Consider the following 20,922-nt stretch of genomic DNA (forward strand, 5'->3'; position numbering starts at 1 on the left):
TTCTTTTTTTTCCCTACCAAAAGCTAAGAATTTTTCAGACAGTTTTCTCTCTTCCAAGGCCTGGCTCAATCCCAACTTCTCCTTTTAAGCTGTGGTCCAACCAATTGCAATATCCTTTAAAAATGAAAGGGCAACAGGTTAATACATTCAAGAAAGTTGATGAGCTGTCAGAAAATGCTCAGGGGATGACCTTTCTGCAGTGTCACAAACCAACAATAGCCCTAAACAGGGAGTCCCCTTCCATCCTGCCATCAATAGGGAATATGAATAGGGAGAGAGAGCAGGTCACGGGAGAAGTGACAAAAGAGAAGGAGGAAGGACTATTCTTGATGCTCCAAATCTGCTGCCACAGATTTTTCAAATAGCCCACTTTCAGAAAGGGAAGCTTCCCTTCATTTCACCTGCTCCCTCCCAGGGAGAAGGGTTTGAACTCTGAAGTTGCCTTCTTTACTTGGCGTTAGAAAAGGAGGTCAACTCCTCCAGGGAAGAAAACATCCCTCATCCCCAGCTTGAAGTAAAATGTAGGCATATACATACCTAAAATGGACGTGAAGAATCAAAGTCCAATTTCTTTTTTAAACACGAGGCGATATTTTAGGACTTGATGAGTTTCTGTGATTTTCCCTCCAAACGATGGGAAATTACTCCTTTTCAGGATTTACACTTTTCTTTCAAGGTTTGAAGCCCAAAGGCAGCAGAACGGAATGGTTAAAGGAGAACCAACAAGCCAACGATGTAGCTGTAGTGTGCAGAGTTTAAGCGAAGCAAAAATGCAAACAGGAGACCAACAGCCCAATGCGTTCAGAATTACGGGCAATATAGAAAAGCGTACTTTATTTTAACCTCGCCCCTTTGACATGAGTCTGCATCCACAAGTGTTCCGGATTGCAATGGGATTGAATTCAGTATTCAACTCCTGCCGTTGGGCCGAAAAGACAAATTGAATGGAGGCTGAGTTGGTCCCATTGTTTATGCCCCATTTCTAACTAAGGGCCCTACAGCTGTTAGGTGAGATCACTACCCACCATTCCAAAATGCTGTTGCGGCTGAGGATATTCAAATGCAGCTTTGGAAACACTTTGCTAGACACTTTGAAGAAAAGCCAACATACTCATTTAGCTCCAGGGTAAGAGGAAGCCTGTACCCTGAGGTGACACTGGTCACCTCTCTTCTCCTAAGGCCATACCAGAGCCAGCAGCTCAGTGGCAGAGCGAGTTTCAAATTGCTTCAGCACCAGGGTCCCCAGAACACCTGGGTACCTTTTCTTTTCCATAAGGAGAGAATACATTCATGCTTTGGGAGGACTGGGTCCCTGGGCTGGGTGGGTATCTCAAAACTCTCCTGCTTTCTTTCCAAAGGTAAGTGGTAGAAGTGTGTCTCACCCCTGATGTAAGACCCCCTTCCTGGGAAGGAGCGGGTGAAATGAAGGGAACCTTCCCTTTCTGAAAGCGGCCTATTTGAAATCAGTGGAAGGGCAGTGGCAGATTTTGAACATAAACATATCCTTCTTCCTTCTCTGTTACGTCTTTTATGGCTCCCGCTCTCCCTGTTTTCATTCCCTGTTGATGGAGGAAGGAAAGGGACCCCTGTTTAGGGCTGTAGTTGGTTCGTGGCACCACAGAAAGACCACCCCGAAGCATTTTCTGACAGCTCATCACCATATCAGTCACAGCTCAGAGTGGAGTGGTAGACTTACAGAAATAATCCAAACCCCCAGAGCAAAAGACTTCAACCGTATCATACTTTTCGGCACACGGGTAATCAGGCTTCATCACTTCCAATTTATGCAAGGTTTTGTACTCTAAAAGTCAGTTGGTTATGTCAACCATTAAGAACTCAGAGTGAGTCTTTCCATAAAAACTACAGAAGCCCGGCACTGGATCCAAGAGCCATAACCAACAGGCAACTCTTTTAGACCCAACTCCCCACCCAGGGCTTCAGGAATGTACCTCCCTTAGCACAAAGGTTCTGTAGATGTTTTACCAAGCAGAGTGCCTTACTCTTGACTGCTAGGACCTTATCCATTCTGCATCTGCAGAGGAGACAACGCTTCTAACCAATCTTCCTCTTCTATCCTGAACCAGAGTGTCGCAGATGGCCCCGCTAGGGGATGAGGGTCCGTGGCTCGAGCTTGGTTTAGGAATAAGGTCACTCATAGGGAAGATGCAGGAGGGTTGAATTCAGCTTATATCACCATCATCAAAAGAAAGAAGTCTACTTCTACCCTGACTGCTCACTATTAGCCTTTGTCCTCTCCCCATTTGGTGAAGACTGGAAAGAAACACTACGCATTTTAAGACAGCTCTAAGAGACATAGGGACTGGGTAAATATCCTTGCCAGCCACTCTTTATTATCAACAGCATATTCTTAATTTATAACTATATTTGGTACATTCAGGCACTGAGTCAATTGGTTATTAAAGGCTCTTTTTATTTCAGGCCACCAATATGGCCTCATCGAAAGGGCAAATTGTTATGGCTTGACCTTCGGTTTTGCTTCAGGCACCACATTATGACTTGTTTGGACTTTTCTGCAGTCATTAACTTCCTGAGTAAGAAAGGAACCCTTTCTGTAGTGTTGCTTTGGGGAAAACAAAGCCCCAAAGCAGGTGTTGCCCTCTGAGAAGGTAAGATAGAGTTAGAGAGTGTTAAAAATGGGGAGAACCACACGAGCATCCAGACCAATCCGTTCCAATTTTGTAGACGGGAAAACAGAGTCCCAGAGAAGGCAAGGGCCTTGCTCAAGATGACACAGCCAATGATGGGAAGGGTAGGGCTCAGAGCTTGGGGCTCCTCAGATGGGCCATCCTTCCAGTAGAGCAGACAACAATAAAATGCTCTTCAGGTTTCAGAATGCAGTGGAATAATTATCTAATATTTCTGACCAATGAGTGCAAAGCACTGGGGCACACAACACTTAGCAATGGCTGGACATGGGTTTGGGGAAGAAGAGGTCAAAGCTGTAGGTAAGGGGGAGTTTGAATAACAACGAGAGCTTCCTCTGGATGTCCCGAAAATCAGGATTTGAAGTTTCAGTCAAGTCTCAAGGTCAAGTCCTTCCACACCAGTCCCTCCCGAGACAGTAAAACTATTTAATCCAAGGACACACACACACACACACACACACACATACACACACACACACACACACAGAAGGAGCCATTGACAGTGGGCTCATTCTCAGAAATTACTTCTGTTCCCAGTTCTTCTTTTTTGCACCTTTGTTTACTCCGGGGTTGTGATTTATTGCTTCTCCCCCGGGCTATATTTCTCCCGCCCTCTTGCTCCCCCCCATCGCTTCTCTTCCTCCATCACCGCCACTGTTGAGTTTGGCCATGCTTGGCTAGTAAAGCAGTCTGGGGGGGAGCACAGAGTCCTGGCCCAGACCGGAGGACTACTGTTGAATTGCAAAGATGTCGTCCTCTCTCTGCTAAGGCGGTGCTGCGGGGGCAGGCACGGCCACCTGTGATTTGGAGAATTGACACTGTGAGCTGACAGGGGCAGGAGCCGTTAGCCTTGTGACCTTGTGGTGGCCCCGCCTTGGTACCGCTGCCTCCGGGTCAGCCCAGGCTTGGCTACTGCACTGTTACTGTTGTGCGGCCAGAGAGGAATAATATCAAAAACCATTCGTTGAGCGCATGGGATGCTTCATAAAATCCAACATGCTGTTTACAGTTTATAAATTAAGTGCCTTGGGAAGAGGCATCTGACTTATTCTCCAAGGCATCTAGTTGACTAGATCCAACTGGAATTCTCTGAGTTCCTGAGAAGGGGCTACTTAGCACTTCACACTCTCTGATTGGACCTAGAATTCTTTCTTTCCTAAGCCTCATATGAAGCGTTATCTAGTGGCAAGCCTTCTTCGACACTTAAATCTTTGGACTTTTATTTTTGGCAATTCCTTGGAGAGGGGCTCTCTGCTCTGCCATCTTTACCTGACTCATGCTTGAAAGGATTGTCTGAAATGAGAGTAAATATCAAATCACTCTTGTCTGTGACGCTGACGCCATTCCAAAGTCATGATATTTTATCTGCTTAACTCGATCTCCTTAGAAATGATGCAGGGCCTGTTGGATATGAATTAGATGCTAAGGGAGTTTATCCTTGGGTCCCAAAAAACACCCAGGAAACAACAGGCCAAGACTCTTTGCTTGTAGTTGCTGTGAGCTGGACGAAGGCACTAGAACAGGACCTATTCCCCACCCCCCCCGACCCTTAACTGTTATCTGCTAGAGCAGAAGGAGACACATAGTAAGTGCTTAATGAATATGTGTTAAATAAATATTTGTAGAAAGAAGCTACAGGAGGCTTTACTTGCATATATTAGTACTGAAAACAGCCCAGGGTGGGATACAGATACTGCAGTACTGCCCTCCCTTGCCTGGCAAGCGGGGCAAGAATAAGGCCATTCTTGGCACATGCCCCTTGTCTTAGCCTGTTGCCGGAATAACTTGCGTGAAACCAGCACTTTACCCTCTGCCAGGCAGAAGGTCAGCCCAGGAGTGAGCTGCTCTGTGGACACAACACCATCTCTCACCCAGGAGGCTGGGCCCACTGTAAGCTCTGCTATATTATTTCCCTGAGGATGACAGGTGGGGAAATCTGGGCACCAGTTGTTCTTTTCCACTGGTATCGTTTGGAGGGTAGCTCCAAAGTCGGGCACGCTGGCCTACGTGCCTCTCCTGCCGGCAGAGGCTCCACATCGGAGCTATGAGAATGTGGGCTCTGTACATCCGCCAAGTCCATGTCTCAGAGACTGTACCCGGAGCACGGAGCAGCCCCGGAGCCCCGAGTTCAGCAAGCGAGTGGCTTTCTCAGTCAATCCATCACTGGTTGGGCCGAGGTTCTAAGTCTTGATGGGCAGTGCTTGCTTTTGTGCTCCGTGGCTTTAAAAAAAAAAAAAATGAAAGCAAATGGGAATTAATTTAATTTTGAGGAGCATGACCGCTGTCGATACCCAGAGGTGGCCATAAATCAGGGATCTCAAGCGGTGTGAATTTCCTTCATTTTGATTTTCCTCTTTGTGAGGGCTTCCCTCGGCACCGTGCCCTTCTCATCCAGGCATACCCCACCAGCACCATGTTCAGACAACCTGACTTCACGCCACTCATTTTTTGAGCATTATGCTTATTTCTTCATTCGATTTGAACACTTAGGGCAAAAATCCCAATGTTAAGTTGCAAGAATCTTACCTTTATGTTTTGAGAGTTCTGTGAGTTCCGTGGCCTATCTACATTGTTGCTTGAATTCTTATTTCAGGGTATAATATAAAAACTGAACAAAAAGTACCATGCTTTGTGAGTGTGTCCACCTGAAAAATGTATTTCTTATTAGCAGTCAAGCAACATTTTCTCGGTCATTCTTTTATACTTGATCTTTATTACTACTTCTGGGTTCAGCTTATCATCTTTAAAGAGAAAATCAGATAATAAAGTTACATTTTGTGTGACATTAACTGTCTCTTTATCATTATACGCTTCACAATATTTGCCTGCAAAATTTTATTCACCTTTCAGGAAAGAAAGAAAAAAAAAAAAAATTCAACTGTGCTTGCAATTCAGGATGTCACTACTAGGTGGCAGTAGTGCCTAAGAATTGAATGATACACCAGAAAGACTATCTTGAGAAAAGAGACTGGTGTGTCTTCCAATATTTATAAGAAATAAAAATATAATACTACTACAATACTCAAACTGGCACATTCAACATCCATTCACTTAATTACTATTTTTAAGCCAGGTTTTGAAAAGAGAAAGTATAATTTTTTTAAATGAAGTTTTGGATAGGTGATATGTTCTCAAGTTCAGAAATTTATGAATAAAAATGTATATATACAGGGAAAAGTCTTCTTTATATAGTTGCATAGTATTCCATTGTATAAATATTGTATAATAGATCCAACCAGTCCCCTAGTGCTGGATATTTTGTGCGGTTTCCAATTTTATGCTGTGACAACCAATGCCGAAGTGAATAACCATATGCCTGTGTGATCCCACATGTAGGATAATTCTCAGAAATGGACTAGCTGGGTCTAAACGTTCACAAATACAGGGTCTTGTTATTGACTGTTGTTGCTTATTTTTGCCATCAAGCTATATGTTTTTCTTTCATTTGCTTCTTTCATTTAACCATACCTCCTGGCCATGGCTCTGAAGAGAAGTTGCTAGCAGTGGGGAGGGAGGGAGGGCCAGGACTGGAATGTCTACTTTTCCCTTCATCCCTTTGCCATTGACTCCTGAGGGAAATATCGATAGACTGGAGTGGTGAAAGAAGAAATCTAATAAATTCCTTTTCTGAGACTAATTAAGGCTTCAAAGAGTCAGATAACCACTTGGGATAATACAGTCATATTGAAACTCAGGAAATGGTCAGTAATACTGCAGCCTCTGAATCCAAGAAAACCCTGGCTCTTTGAATTGAAATCTTGGTGAGTTTTGGTGTGATGTGCAGCTGAAAAGAAAACAAAAAATGCTCTTTGGCATCCCTTGCCAATTTGGAGCTTTACCTCAGGTTTGATCAATTTCAGTGAGCTGTTGCAATTAGCATGCTCCCGAGGGAAAGTGGCACAAAGTTGTATGAAAATAGGGTCTTAACTTCAGGATTATCTCCTGCATATGGTGATGGTGGTGACTGGATCCATAAGTATCCAGGTGGCGCCATTTTAGAGCAAGAGGGGATTACAGAAGCCATCTTTTCCAATTCTCCTATTCCTGCAGATGAGGAAACTGGGGCCAGACCAGTTTAAATGCCCTGTGCAAGGTCCCCCAGTTACTCAAGGGCAGGGCTTGAGCCCAGGTGGGTCTCCTCATTACTGGTCCCTGCCCTTCCTGCAATTTATAGGATTTCTCTGACACATACGTGCCGAGTTTTTGCCATTGCCAGGGATGCTCTTGTCTGAAATGGCCCTTTGTCACACACCTTTTTCAGCCTGGGATCCCCTACCCCACACTCACAAGACAGCTAACAGGTTAAGTAGGTCTGGGGCCATTCAACTAGAGCCAAACTAATTGACTTATATGGACTTGAACTTTTTTTTTTTTTAAGATTTTATTTATCTGAGAGAGAGCGGGGGTGGGGTGGGGTGGGGTGGGGTGTGCAGAGGGAGAGGGACAGGCAAACTCCCCGCTGAGCAGGGAGCCCCACGCAGGGCTTGATCCCAGGACCCTAGGATCATGACCCGAGCCAAAGTTAGACGCTTAATCGACTGAGTCACCTGGGTGCCCCTGGACTTGAACTTCTAATCTTCATCTTATCAATACTTTGCTCTGTTTATTTGGACTGTCCATGAGTAGGAAGTTTAAAAAAAATGTTGTACAATGAATAAAATAATCAAACTCTTATCTGAAATACCTTTGAAAGTTTTTCTGAAGCTTTAATTATCATGTTCCTTTTGTTTGGGATGTAATGACAGGTCTCCCCAATTGTCATAAAAATTGGAAAATATTTTTGACACTGTGTCTTCTGGTGTGATAAAAAGCACCCATGTTGGCCATGCTTAGGAGGGTTGGCGAGGTGATCCGGGGAGCTCTCTGCTTTGTCCAAGATGCATATGGCTAAAAGAACAAAGCAAATTTCAAGAAAAACGATATGTCCCGATCCCATTTTAATGGTAAGTCTTTGTTCCGACGACCACTTCCTTTTTCAAATTATACCCTGTGCTCAGGCTACCGAGGCTCTGCAGAAATGTGTGACTCTTTGGCGAATAGGCATGTGTTGCTTTAACCACACTGGAGGCCAGTGAGCATAATGTATATTTCAGATGCAGTTTGTCATTGATGCTGGGTGGCATGGGGCTTAAACCAAAAACAGGATGAGCCTAGAGCAAGGATGAGCCCTACTGGAAAACTAGGTGGGTGGGTGGGTATGGCCTTGGAAAATGTACTTCTTTCCCGGGGGACGCGGCCTGTGTTCATTATCGCTGACCTGCCTCTTTTCTAGCCCTGTGAGCTGACACTGGCACCAGAGATCACTGAGGAACTGAATAGACCCTCCCGCCCCCACCCAATTCAGCTGTGCTGTGGCCAGAACCACATGTCTAATCTTTACCATGAGTTCCAACTATTCTTGCTCCTCGAAACATGAACTCTGTCAATTAAAGTCAACATGTGCCTCCATTAAACCACTGTGTCCACAGTGGTTTATGTAGCATAAGCTATGGGGAGGGAGCGGGAGCGGGAGAATGGATGACGGCCTATGCTAATGGCACTCTAGAAACCAATAGTCGTCACTCAAAATGTCACGGAAAAAATTCTACTCGATACCTCCTGGGTTCCATTCGTTTTTCTGGGTAAATGTTTCTGGGGAAAATAATTTCTGTTTTCATTCCAGCTGGGCAGCAGATACTGTGATGATGGATTGCAAGTGGAAAGAGTAAGACAAAACTCGGGCCTACAAAGGACAATGACAACCAGAAAGCTTCAGCCAGATCCTGCCCTTTGCTTGAAAGGAACTGGATCCTAGGAGGCGAAGGCATTTCCCATTTCTAGTCCTCTGCCTCCCTCTGCTGTTCCTTCTCAGAAGCTTTCCTTACAACAATGAGAAATCATGTACTAGCTGCATCCTTTTCTATGCTCTCCCTGCTGGCGCTAATGGGAGACACGGACAGCAAAACGGACAGCTCCTTCATGATGGACTCGGACCCTCTGCGCTGCATGAGACACCACTATGTCGATTCTATAAGTCACCCATTGTACAAGTGTAGCTCAAAGGTAAGATCCAGATCTCTGTGAAGGTAGCATTACTTCCCAGAGACAGCGGAGAAGCCCGTATTCCTTTGTCAGGGCATGGCGAACTATGACTGAAGCCCAGACCTGAGCTCTAGGGCTGGCCCACGGGGCTTGCGGGAGAACCGTGCTTTTAGGGTCTCCCAGCATGCTTTGAAATTTTGTCAGTAAAGCTGCCGCCTGACTGACCACGTACATACCCAGACAGCTTCTCTCTTTTCAGGCTGCTCGAAGTCAATAGGAAAGGCTGGAAGGTTCTCACCATAAAATTGTTGCTCCACACAAGGTGAGAGAGGGGTGTTTCGTCCCTGGCTGTCTAATTTATGAGCAGTAGTGTTCTTTATCAAGAAAGAAAAGTGGAGTCTACGGGTTCTCGTGACTCCTTCTACCTCCACCAGCAATAAAGAGGAAGCGGCTGCCAGAAATACCATTGAGCAGTAAAACGTACTTCTTGCGGGTGGGGGCGGTGCTCTTCAAAGAGACTCCTGTTGGAATAGTTGCTCGCTGACCTTGTGGTCCAAGCCTTTCTCCACCTGCCGTGCTTACGTTAAAATGATTTCAAAAGGTACATGGCAATTGGATCATTTCTCATTTTTACATGGATTATCCAAATCATTCTTGTTTGGAGTAGGTTGTGTATTTTTTTGTGCAGGCAACCTATGCGAGGGATGTCTCAGTGTTGGGACGAGGTCTTGCAAAGGAATACCATGCTTCAAAGGCCACCGAGAGTGGCCGGCCACCTGGACCACCCAGAAGGAAGGCACAGAGTAGAACACACTCAGAATGAGGATCTCACGACCGTCACTGCCCCCCAAACAGTCACATGAATGAAATTTGCCCACATTTGGTAAATAAGAAAGAATGTGTTTAGCCCAGCCTCAGAGATTTTCACTCTAGTCCTGAGACCAAAACCACTTAAGCATTCTCAGATGGCAAGTATTTTTTAAATTACCGGTATAATTAAGAAGTTTTTGTAATATCAACCACTAGAATTAAGACCATATAAGTTAATGTCTCTACCCTCCATTTACAAACATGATAACTTCTGTCTGCCTTTAAAATTTCCATCGCTTCTCTGATTACAACTCAATGATAATGGCTTGTTTTAGTTTGGGGGAATCAGAATTTGAGTTAAATCATTTTAACCATTATATTAATAAGATCTAGGACTGTGGGAAAAATAGAGACTTTCCACTTAAAAACTTTCTGGCTCTTATTTGTGCTTGTAGAACTAAAAAAAGGAGTAAATAGATAAACTTAAATTTTTGTAAGGCTGCAATCCCTTCTTAGGCAAAAAAAGACGGGATATGTTTTTACAACTGTGATTGCTCAGAAATTGTGGGCCTGAGCAATTATTAGCCTCTCCTCCCTCCCCCCCTACAGATAGCACTAGTATTTGGTGGTCCTTAGTCCATGGATGATTTCTCCCTCTATAGAGCTGTTCTCCATAATCATGATTCTTTTAACGAAAGCGGGGGTTATTAAAATTATTTCAAAGAGAATGTCAGTGTGATGATAGAAAGGAACAGAGAAATAGGAGCATCTCTAAAAACTAAAAAGCAATCCAGAAGGATTTGATGAAATGATGGAAGAACACCTTAGCAATGATCACACTAGTTAAGAGAAGGTCAGAGAAGAGATGTCATTAACTCGAGCCCAACAAACTCACGGTGCTTGAGCATGACTCCTAGAAACAGACTTTAGTCTACCTTTGCTCACATCCGTTCCTTCCAGAATGCCATGGTAAATGGCACAAAATTGTGATAGTAGCAGAAATGTTTGTAATTTCATGGGAACAATCTGTTTTCAAACATCCCAAATGATCTCAAATATAGCAATAGTTTTATGTAAATGGTGCTTGCAATTATAAATCTTTCTTTCTTGGCCTTAAAATATGCCTGGCAGAATCTCAACTACTCAGACCTTTTCTGGATTAGATTTTCTCTGTGTATCCAAGAACAAAAACTGTTTTTCATTTTTAAATAATCTATGATTTTTGACTCTCACCAACTCGGGCTGGTCTTCTTTCTAATGGGTCTCATTAATGAAATTGTTCTTTACAGACTTGAGATAAAAACATTTAACCTGTGTCTAGAAAACGGCCAACGAGGGTTTTTACAATGAGGAGACTAGGCTCGCTCTTTCCTCTCTGCAAAAATTTCCCTTCGCATGATGTTCAAAGGCCGTTGTTTACTAGACACATGCCTATACCATTTGCCTGTCTGTGGTTGACACTTCCCGACTTACATTTATCCAGTGTCTGGCCTTGGGAAGACAGGTGTCTGGGAGAGTGTGACCCAGGCTCAGGGGAGGGAGGGCATCTGCTTGAACACCTAATATGTGTCAGGCGTCTCATAATATATGATCTAATCACTGCCAACAAACCTGTGTTGGAAGGCATTACCAATCCCATTTTGCCGGTAGGGAAAACTAAAACACTAAATAGTATTCAGTAGATTGCTCCAGGAGTGGCAGTGTCTGCCTCAGATCATTTCTCTTTCAACTACTTGGATCTTCATATCAGAGAAATGCAGGTAGAATGCAGAAGCCACTATTTAGAAGTCCAGGCTCAACTTCGGGTCCGCTAGAAATAATGATTTATACTCAGTGATCTTTCTAGAAGATAGGAACCATTGTGAAAGTTCTGTGGGAGCCTGCCATGAGACTGTCTGCTCCCCCCTAGCCCTGAGCTCCAGGGACCTGTCACCTATCGCTTAACAATTCAGGGAAGGGCTGAGACAGAGTCAGGCAGAAAAGATGGGCTACAGCCGTCCACCAAGGAGGTCACGTGACTGCAGATTACGATGTGCCTGGAAGTTTTCAGTGGTGACACCTCCTAGGACTGGGTACAAAAATCCCAGGAGTGGCAGGTTCATTGACAATCTTCCCTGAAACTCTGAGTAGTAAAGGGAGGGCCCAGTAGTTAATGGTGTTAGAGCAAACAGGCAAAAGGCCAGTGGTTAGTGAAAATGAGCCATCTGGAGAACCTTTAAGGCAACTGAGGCATCCCGGACTTTGAAGTGAGAGACACCTGGTTTCATATCCCAGCTTTGCAGTGTGCCCAATGGGTGACTTCAGGAGAAGTAAAATAAGTCTTTGGTGCCTCCACTTATTCCCATGTAAAATGGGGCAAACGTTGTCTATCTAAAGGCGGAGGTATGGGTATTGGTGATGATATCTGTAAAGCCTTCAGCATGGTATCTGGCATATACTAGACATTCATAAGGGATATTATGATCTTGATGACGAAGCTATAAACTGGACAGGTGTTTAGACTCACTTTCTATTTCAGTCACCGTTGAGACCTCAATAACCGTTGGGATCTCGTAGAGCCTGAAAGGATTAGGAGAATGAACCTCATCGGGGTTCTTGCTAAACACAGAGATCTGGCAGGGGTGGGGGGAGCGTGCAGAAGAGCAAAGTGAATGTAAGCCATCATGCTGGGTGTTAAGAGTGGGGAGAGAACAGTAGAAGAGAAACAGATCCTGCTGTCTGACCTCCCTTCCCAAGTGAGTGGAGGGAGCAGAGGGTGGGGGGCGGAGGGGACAAGTTCTGGATGTGAGCCAGGGAGGAGTTTTCAGGGACTGAGGCTGGGAAAGCGAGCTAATAGGGCAGGCCTGTGAAGTCTGAGTTGGGTGAGGAATGTGGGGGGAGATGGTAGTCCCACAGGGACACAGAACCAGGGCATAGGGTCATCTGAACGCCGAAGGGCCAAAGAGAAGGACAGTTCATGTGATAAAACCTGGGGAACTTCCCCGAGGAATTGGAGAGGAAGTTGGTAAGATCCCCGATCCTCTCCTAGGGCTGCTGACGAAGCTCATAGTATGGTAGGAGAGTCAGGAACATTGAACTTCTAACACCATTAACTACTGGAGAGATACCACTTTTTTCTTTTAAGGAATGAATTTATATTGCATGCCTACTAGGTGCAGGCCTCGTGGCCGGCAATGGAGGTACAAAAATAGGGGGAAAAAAAACAACCAACCAAGTTTTTACCCTCATGATGCTGATCAGTAAATGAGGGAGAGAGGGAAGGGAAATGTTCTGTGTTCAAAGGCTTCGCGTCGGTTTGAGTTGTGACCAGAGCGAAGGGACCAGATTCCATCCTTCCCCTTGCTGCTTCATTCCTCTGGTTGCAATTTTGCAGCCTGGCACAGACCCTTTGGGGGGTGACCGGGGTGCCTGGGGATGATCTGAATGGTCATTTATGGAGGGTGCCGGGGAGAGAAGGGATGGGTGCTGTAGGAGGTGCCACAGGATAAGGGGTACATAGCGTTCACTGCCGAGAAAAGGGCAAAAAAAAATGTTTCTCATTTAAATGAGGTACAACGGTCAAATTCCCCTTCTAGGGTAGGCTGTTCTGTGTGCAAAGTCTTTATTCTGGGTCTTTATTCTGATACCGATGAAGACATCTAGTCAGTCATGGCCTGAGCCAAGAATTCACAGGAGTCCCCCATGACAGAGGAAGAAAGTGGCTTTGGCAATGGTAAGAATCTTTCAGCAAGGAGTGATGAAAACCATCTGTGTTTGGGTTTTCTCTCACTCAGAAGATAGTTGATATTGCAGCAGAAGACAGAACTGCCTAAGAAGCATGGTGGGGTCACCAGAGAGAGCTGGGGCCTGGGGTCGTCGGGTGCAATCTTTGGTCAGGACCCAGGGAATCACAGCCGGCTATCACCTTCACAGTGTAGCCTGAAGTTGCCCATGACCAGCTTGAGTAACTTAGGAAGTTCCAGGCTGGCTGTTATGGTTAGGACAGAGGGCTCAGGAATCAAGGTGTCTCAGGTCAGAATCCTGACCCTCCATCGGACAGCGATGGGACCTCAGGCCAGTGACTCATCCTCCATCTTTTCGTGTCTTCATTTGTAAAATGGGGAAAGTTTACCTTTTGAAATGGCTGTTAAGAATCAGGTTGCATATGAAGGACTTGGCACCGAGCCTGGGGCCTAGTAAATGTCCAATACATGTTATATATCATCATCTTTACCATTCTTTTATGATCACGCAAGGACTTTTCATTACTCTTAGCTTCAGCACATGGAAATCAGATTAGAACATGAAGGAGCCCATCCCTGAGCAATCTCTCTGAACCCTGCGGCTCTGTTCGTATCAGAAGGAACTGACTTTCACATCCAGCTGGAGGCAAGTGACTCTAAGGTTGGGGGGATACAAAGGGACCACTGGAGAAGTTGCCTAGCTTCCTAGCATCAGGCCACTTGCTTGGGGGAACCTAAGAGAGCAAAAATTAAACTGCACGCAAAGCAGATAACATGTATCTGTCACCCACCTGAGCTGTGAGAAGTCCATCGAAGGTCAATGAGCAAAAACCAACGGCGGCACCTGTTCCTTTGATGGTAGAGCCCCACGTGGGTTCTTTGTCAAAAGAAATTCATTTCCTGATTTCATAATGGAGCAATGTGGATGCTCTCCATTATGAGCAGTTAAGAGCAGTGCCAAATGCAGAGGAGTCTTCCCATGTTAGAAGGCATAGCCAAGTCACCCAGGCATGAAGAACGCTTGTTGACCACAAACCGGGTTTTGGCAGGTGAACTGATGTTTGATGACTTGGTTAAGGAGTTAGACACTGAGTGGTACCATCCAAGGAGTTTCTGGGAGTCTCCAGATCACTGGGGGATGCAATTGTGGGACAGTGGAGGAGGTATCATTTAGGAGTGCTCTTTCAAGATTCAGCTCTGCAGGCCATCAAAAAAAAAAAAAATGAAATCTTGCCATTTGCAACGACGTGGAAGGAACTAGAGGGTATTATGCTAAGCGAAATAAGTCAATCAGAGAAAGCGAAGTAAGTCAATCAGAGAAAGCCCTCTCCTCTGCTTAGAGGAGTGGGCATTTGAATACAGATGATCTCACTGATATGAGGAATTTGAGAAACAAGACAGAGGATCATAGGGGAAGGGAGGGGAAAATGAAACAAGACGAAACCAGAGAGGGAGACAAACCATAAGAGACTCTTAATCTCAGGAAACAAACTGAGGGTTGCTGGAGGGGAGGGGGGTGGGAGGGATGGGGTGGCTGGGTGATGGACATTGGGGAGGGTATGTGCTATGGTGAGTGCTGTGAACTGTGCAAGACTGATGAATCACAGCCTATACCCCTGAAACAAATAATACATTGTATGTTAATAAAAAAAATTAGAAAAAAAAAAGATTCAGCTCTGCAGAAGCTTGGGGGTGGTGATGATGTATCCCAAGAAGTTCATAAGAAAAAGGTCAGACTTGTATGGTTATGATATTTTTAGGGCTCCCAGAGGCAGGTCAAAGTAGATTGGAGAAGGGTGTGAGTTGGCTCATGCTTCAGGAAAACATTTTCATATCAGGAAGCAGGATATGACAGTGATTTAGACCAGGGGCTTTAGGCAGACCTAGGTTTGATTCCAGCCTTGCCTTGCACCAGATATGTGAGTTTGGGCAAGTTAGTTCAACTCTATAAAGCCTCGGCTTCCTCATCTGTAATAATAGTACAGATTAAAAGAGTACCTTTAGCATCAGATTGTTATGAGAATTAAATGAGATTAAATGTTGTAAGCACTCAATAAATGTTAGCTGCCATTATTATTATTTGCTAAATGATTGCTATCTAGCGACCAGCCTAGAGCAGAACTTCTCAGACTTTAATAGGTCCGGAGCCTTGCTACTCAATGTGTGGACTGACATCAACCAGAGTCTTGTGACAAATGCAAAATCTCTGGCCTCAGCCAGAACTACTCAAGCACAATCTGCATTTTAACAAGATCCCCAGCTGATTTACATGCATTTTATAGTTCTAGAAGCTCTAGTCTGGAAGAGGTGAGAAGATGTTCATGAAATCCATGGAACAGGTGAGGCTTGACAGAGACTAAAGCATGGAATATCAGGAGTGAATCTGGAAGGCAGGTATTTAATTCTTCCATTCCTTAATGGCACTCATTTCTAGGTCTTACCTTCCAAACTCCCCGCTGTAGCCCTCCAACACAAATTTACAAATCAGAGCTAGATTTGTATGTCACTTCCAGGTTTGAGATGGGATCTATAGACTGGAAATCTCCCAGAGAGGAGATTTGCATGTGTGTTGAGCATGTCAAGGGTCCTATAATTGTTTCGTAGTCTCTTCTTAGAGGAGTGGGCATTTGAACTTGGCAATGGAGGATAGTTGGGGGCAATGGAGGATAGTCCATTGTCATTAAGCAGAGCTAGGAGGAAAGGGCATTTCTGAGAGGGGGAAAGACATGAGCAGAGGCAAGAGGCAGGGAAATTCAGGGCAGTTCCATGAACTCCTAAGTGATTGAACTTGATTAGAATAGGGAGTGATGAGAACTAGAACAGTTGTAAGGGAGTGGGGACAAAAATGAGAACAGTTCTAAGTAAGACGGGAAAGATGTGAAATCCAAGTCATGGAGGATCTTAATACCCATTCAGGATTTTGGACTTGATTCCAAAGGCAGCAGGCAGCCACTGAATGTGTTTATTGTACGTACATGTCTGTGCATTCTCCTTGCCCCAAAAGTCCAGCTCCTGAGATAGAGTGACCCATTGGAGGTGGCCCCAGGGTCTTCGGTGCTGGAGTTCTTGTCCTTCAGAACGAGCTGAAGGTGGAGCTTGAGACCCTGAAAACGTTTAGTGAAATCACAATCGGTTCAATACTTCTACAAATGGCCCAACATTGCTGACTTGGTCGCTTTACAGACAGTGCTAACTTCCGGGTCATTCCAGGTCTACATCCTGTTCACCCACATGTGCGTCACTTAGGTAGCATACACCACCATGTCTGTGCCCCTTGGAATTAGGTCTGTTGACACAGGTTCACTATATTCATCTGGACTGAAATTGGATCTCTAAAGACTCCATTTGGGGAGGTGACCTCTGAATGTTGCTTAATCTGTGGGAGAGATGACCCCCATTAGAGACGAGCACATCCTTGGGCTCCTTCTCATTAGATGGGGTGGGCACCAAGGACTGGCCCATGTACTACTGATCTATGGCATAATCTCTCAAAACCTATTTCAGATCATGTTTGTTTTGCCTATCAACATAAAGAGCGGGCAGGATAGCACTGAGCCTTCACAAATTCCAAAACAGCTCATAGCTGCCATTTTCTCTCTGCCTCTGTGATCTTTCAGAGAAAATAAATCCGTAGATCCTAGTCCAACTTCACCAAGCCCTGCTGGTTGCTCCCTAGTATCTCATATCCTATCTTTGGATTCATCCCAGCATCTTTTTTGATAATGATGTTAATAATCTATAATGACCAGAAGTCATCTTGTCTTCCTTTTAGAAAGATGAGCAGGCCATTTCCTTCTTTTAATTCTTAGTGAATCAAGTTGCCCACCCTACCCTACCCATGACTGCCACTCCCAGGATACCAGGATGTATGTATGGGAGACATAAACCAGCCTCTACTCCGCTCCCTTAAGCTGGATGCAACATACTGAGTGTGTGCCTATGTCCATTGTTCTGGGGATAACCTTGGTAGTTTGCATCAGTTTCTTAAAGAAGACTTTCACCAAAATCACATTAAGAGCCACTATAAAGAACACACAGCCTCTGTTACTTCAGCCCAAGCTTTATTTTTATTTTTTAATTTATTTGTTTGAGAGAGAGAGAAAGAGAGGGAGTGAGAGAGAATGAGCAGGGGCAGGGGCAGAGGGAGAAGGAGAGAGAGAATCTCAAGCTGACTCTCTGCTGAGCTTGGAGCCTGAGGCCGGGCTTGATCTCACAACCCTGAGATCAGGACCTGAGCCAAAATCAAGAGTTGGACGCTTAACTAAGGCACCCAGGCACCCCCGGCCCAAGCTTTAGTATAATCCTAACTTACCTCTGGAAATGGAGATGGTCAGAATGAATGCATCCTGACATTTGCCATAAATGACTCTAAGATTCAGTTGCACAAATCTCGGGCTACTTCAGTGTATAAGCCCAGAAGTGTGATTCCAGGGCCCAAAACATACCCTGTTTCTGTTTCATTCTCTTGTTTCAAGTTGTAGTGCCCAGAATATTTCTTCCTGAGTATCACTCAGGTCAGCCTCTTTTTCTTCTCCAGAAACCATATTCCTTTTCTTTAGCAATTCCTTGCACATAACATATTCCTTTTTTCTGTAGCCCTTCTTCATTTGCTCCCTGATTTCAATTCGGAATGACTTTCTATATTTCACGACTGGTCGAACTGACACTGGGCCCATGGTGGACTACCAACTGTCCTGAGACATTTCTTTCGTTCTTTGGTTTTTATTTGCACATCATGGTGGTCGGCCTCGTGTAGTGGTTCTACACCCTCAGTGTACTTTGGAATCAGTGGAAGAGCTTTGGAAACCATAAAAGCTCAGGCTCCATCCCCGAGAATTTTCATTCAATTGGTTCAAGATGGGGCCTGGGTGCTGATATTTTGTTTATTTTTAATTTTTATTTTTTATTTTAGAGAGAGAGAGAAGGTGCGAGTGGGGAGGGGGGGCACAGAGGGCAAAGGGAGAGAGAGAAAGAATCTCCAGCAGACTCCACGCTCAGTGTAGAGCCCAATGCGGGGCTCGATCTCGCAACCCTGAGATCGTGACCTGATCTGAAACCAAGAGTCCGTGGCTCAACCCACTGAGCCTCCCAGGCGCCCCCTGGGTTCCTGACATTTTAAAACCAAGTTTGCCAGGCGATTCTAAGGTGCAGCCTGGGTTGAGAGCCACTGAGCGAACCCAGCGGAAATTGGTAAAGGGTGTCAGGGTGCTGTGGGATCTGGCTGAAGTTTTGGCCTCCCCACAGAGTAACCATGTCTCTTCTCTCCCCAGATGGTGCTTCTGGCCAGGTGCGAGGGGCACTGCAGCCAGGTGTCACGCTCGGAGCCCTTGGTATCCTTCAGCACTGTCCTCAAGCAGCCCTTCCGCTCCTCCTGTCACTGTTGCCGGCCCCAGACCTCCAAGCTGAAGGCACTGCGGCTGCGCTGTTCGGGGGGCATGCGGCTCACCGCCACCTACCGGTACATCCTCTCTTGTCACTGTGAGGAGTGCAGCTCCTGAGGCCTCCCGCTGAGTGGCTTCTGGATGGGACAACCTCCCTCCTTCCCCCCACCCCCGCACTGAGGCAGTTCAACCAGCCAGGGAAGGACTGGCAAGAAAAGAGTTAAGGGGGGGGAAGAAAAGAAAAAAGATGCAGCAATTCCCACAGGATTGTGCATATTCTAGTAATAAAGACTCTCCATGCTTGTTGACAGAGAGAGATGCTCCGGGAACTGGTCTTCCACCCCTGTCTCCTTTCCCTGGTACAATTTCTTTTGGTTCCTTTTCAGATTCAGGCATTTGCCCCCTTGGCGCTGAATGCTGTTCAAGTTTCCAATAATTCCAGCCTTAGCGGAGAAAGTGACCCCTCCCCCCGCCCCCCGTGCCCAAGTGGGTCAGGTTGTCACTGTTTGGTGCAGATTAGGGAAGCCTTCGCTTTGGAAAGCAGGAAGAAAGCCCAACTCTTTCTGCGACACCGTCTGGGTTGGTTCGGTTTGATTTGGATCTTGCCCTTCGATCTAAGGTTGCCATCACTGCTAAAAGTGACCAGTGGTGAATTCCAGGCACCAAGCAGGTTGGAGATGTGTAGCCAGGCTCACTCACAGCCAGCTAACTGACATTAAAATAACTAACAAATGGATTCTCTTACGTGATGCTGGAACTCCTGATAGCGGTCATTATTATTCAGAAATGACTTTTGGGAAGTAAAGGTGGCATACGGAATTTGTCACCTGAAGGCTCTTGCAGATAAATTATGGTAAAATTTTGTAAGGGAGCAGACTTTTAAAGACCTGCACAAATACGGATCCTGCACTGACTTTGAAAAAGGCATATATGTACTAGTGGCATGGAGAACGCACTATACTCATGCATGCAAATTAGACAACCAAGTATGAATCTATTTGTGGGTGTGCTATAGCTTTAGCCATGTCGCGGGCATCATTCTCTACCATCCACTTGTCCATGTGAAGCTTGCTGCCAAAATGGTGGCCTGGCTCATCTTCTGAACATTTGGCTCAACTCTCTTTTGGTCTCTGAGACTCAAAATTTGAGTTATTCCCATGTTGTGAAATAAAAAGACAGTATCTTCAAAATTGTGACTGTGAGTATTGCTTTTTCCTACTAAATATTCTACTATAATGCATCCCTTATGGTGCATGTGGGGGAGGGGTCCAGAAAAAGAGGGAGGTGGGGTTCTAGAATGCATGGGGAGGACATTTTTCGAAATCAATAGACGAGGGCGATAGGGGCTTAGGAAATTTGGTTTTTAGTTTCAGAAATTAGCTTATTGAATGAGCATAAAATCCGATGCATTCTGGCTTCCTTAGGCACTAAGGAATGAAAGAGAGGTCATCTCTTTCTTAATCTCTTCACTTTTCTCAGAAAAGAGTAAGTACCCACAAATGAAGGACCAGGAGGACAAAGAATTCGCCAACCATGGTTTCTGTGCCATTGATAGTCTAGTGTTCCAGGTCCAGTGATACTCCTGAGCATTACGAGAATAGTCATGGTGCTGGCGTAATGCTATGCCCACTTTAGGCACCACAACGCTACCCTAGGTTGGCGACTCAGTTTCCACGGCAACCTTGACACCGTGCTGTCTTGGCTCACCAGAGATGACAGTGCACCCCGCTGTTCATATAGTCAACCTGTGAATTACTTTTGCTGTAAAGATGATGGTTTTGTACACTCTCTAGCATATAGATTTCACACATTTTTTTTTTTTTTTTTGGAAGCCAGCGGGGTTAAATTTGTATTTGTGACTTTGGGACAGAATAAAAGTAATGCTATTAAACCTTGCCCTTGATCTTCACCTTCGTGGTGATGGAGCCAGCCAGTTCACTAATTAGAGGTCTCCCCATTTTGAAGGCAAATGTGAAATGGTAATTTGAATCATTACATCAGGAGAAATTTTGTCATAAAAAAGAATTAAATTTAATACCTAAAGTTAAATGGTTATAATCCTTGACTGATAAAGCAAGTAGTTAACTGCTGGCCACATTTATAGCTATTCTTTCATGTCACTAATCAAAGATTGAAAATAATACTGCTAGCCTTAAAATATCTCTTCCTGGTTTTGAAAATTCAATTTGCTTTGAGAGTCATATGCCCCAAACTCCGGTCTTTATTTCCTTACTACCCATTTGGGACTGGAGGGGGCACTTAATGTGACTCATATTTTCCAAATTCCCTGGAAGCCATAGAAAACATTCCCATCGAATCCCA

General features: G+C 45.0%; 1 protein-coding gene across 1 annotated transcript in view; it reads left to right on the forward strand.

Moving 5' to 3' along the window:
* Positions 1 to 20,922, forward strand: part of NDP (norrin cystine knot growth factor NDP) — a 32,841-nt gene that overhangs the window by 5,828 nt on the left and 6,091 nt on the right. Inside the window, exons 2-3 of the mRNA XM_073901903.1 lie at positions 8,329 to 8,708; positions 18,490 to 19,798. Coding sequence (XP_073758004.1) covers positions 8,535 to 8,708; positions 18,490 to 18,717 — 402 coding nt within the window. The 5' untranslated portion in view covers positions 8,329 to 8,534 and the 3' untranslated portion in view covers positions 18,718 to 19,798. The remainder of the gene's footprint in view (positions 1 to 8,328; positions 8,709 to 18,489; positions 19,799 to 20,922) is intronic.

Source organism: Callorhinus ursinus, unplaced genomic scaffold, assembly GCF_003265705.2.
Source record: "Callorhinus ursinus isolate GAN/ISIS: 27379988/994484 unplaced genomic scaffold, GSC_fseal_2.0 scaffold16, whole genome shotgun sequence".
Lineage (NCBI taxonomy): Eukaryota > Metazoa > Chordata > Mammalia > Carnivora > Otariidae > Callorhinus > Callorhinus ursinus.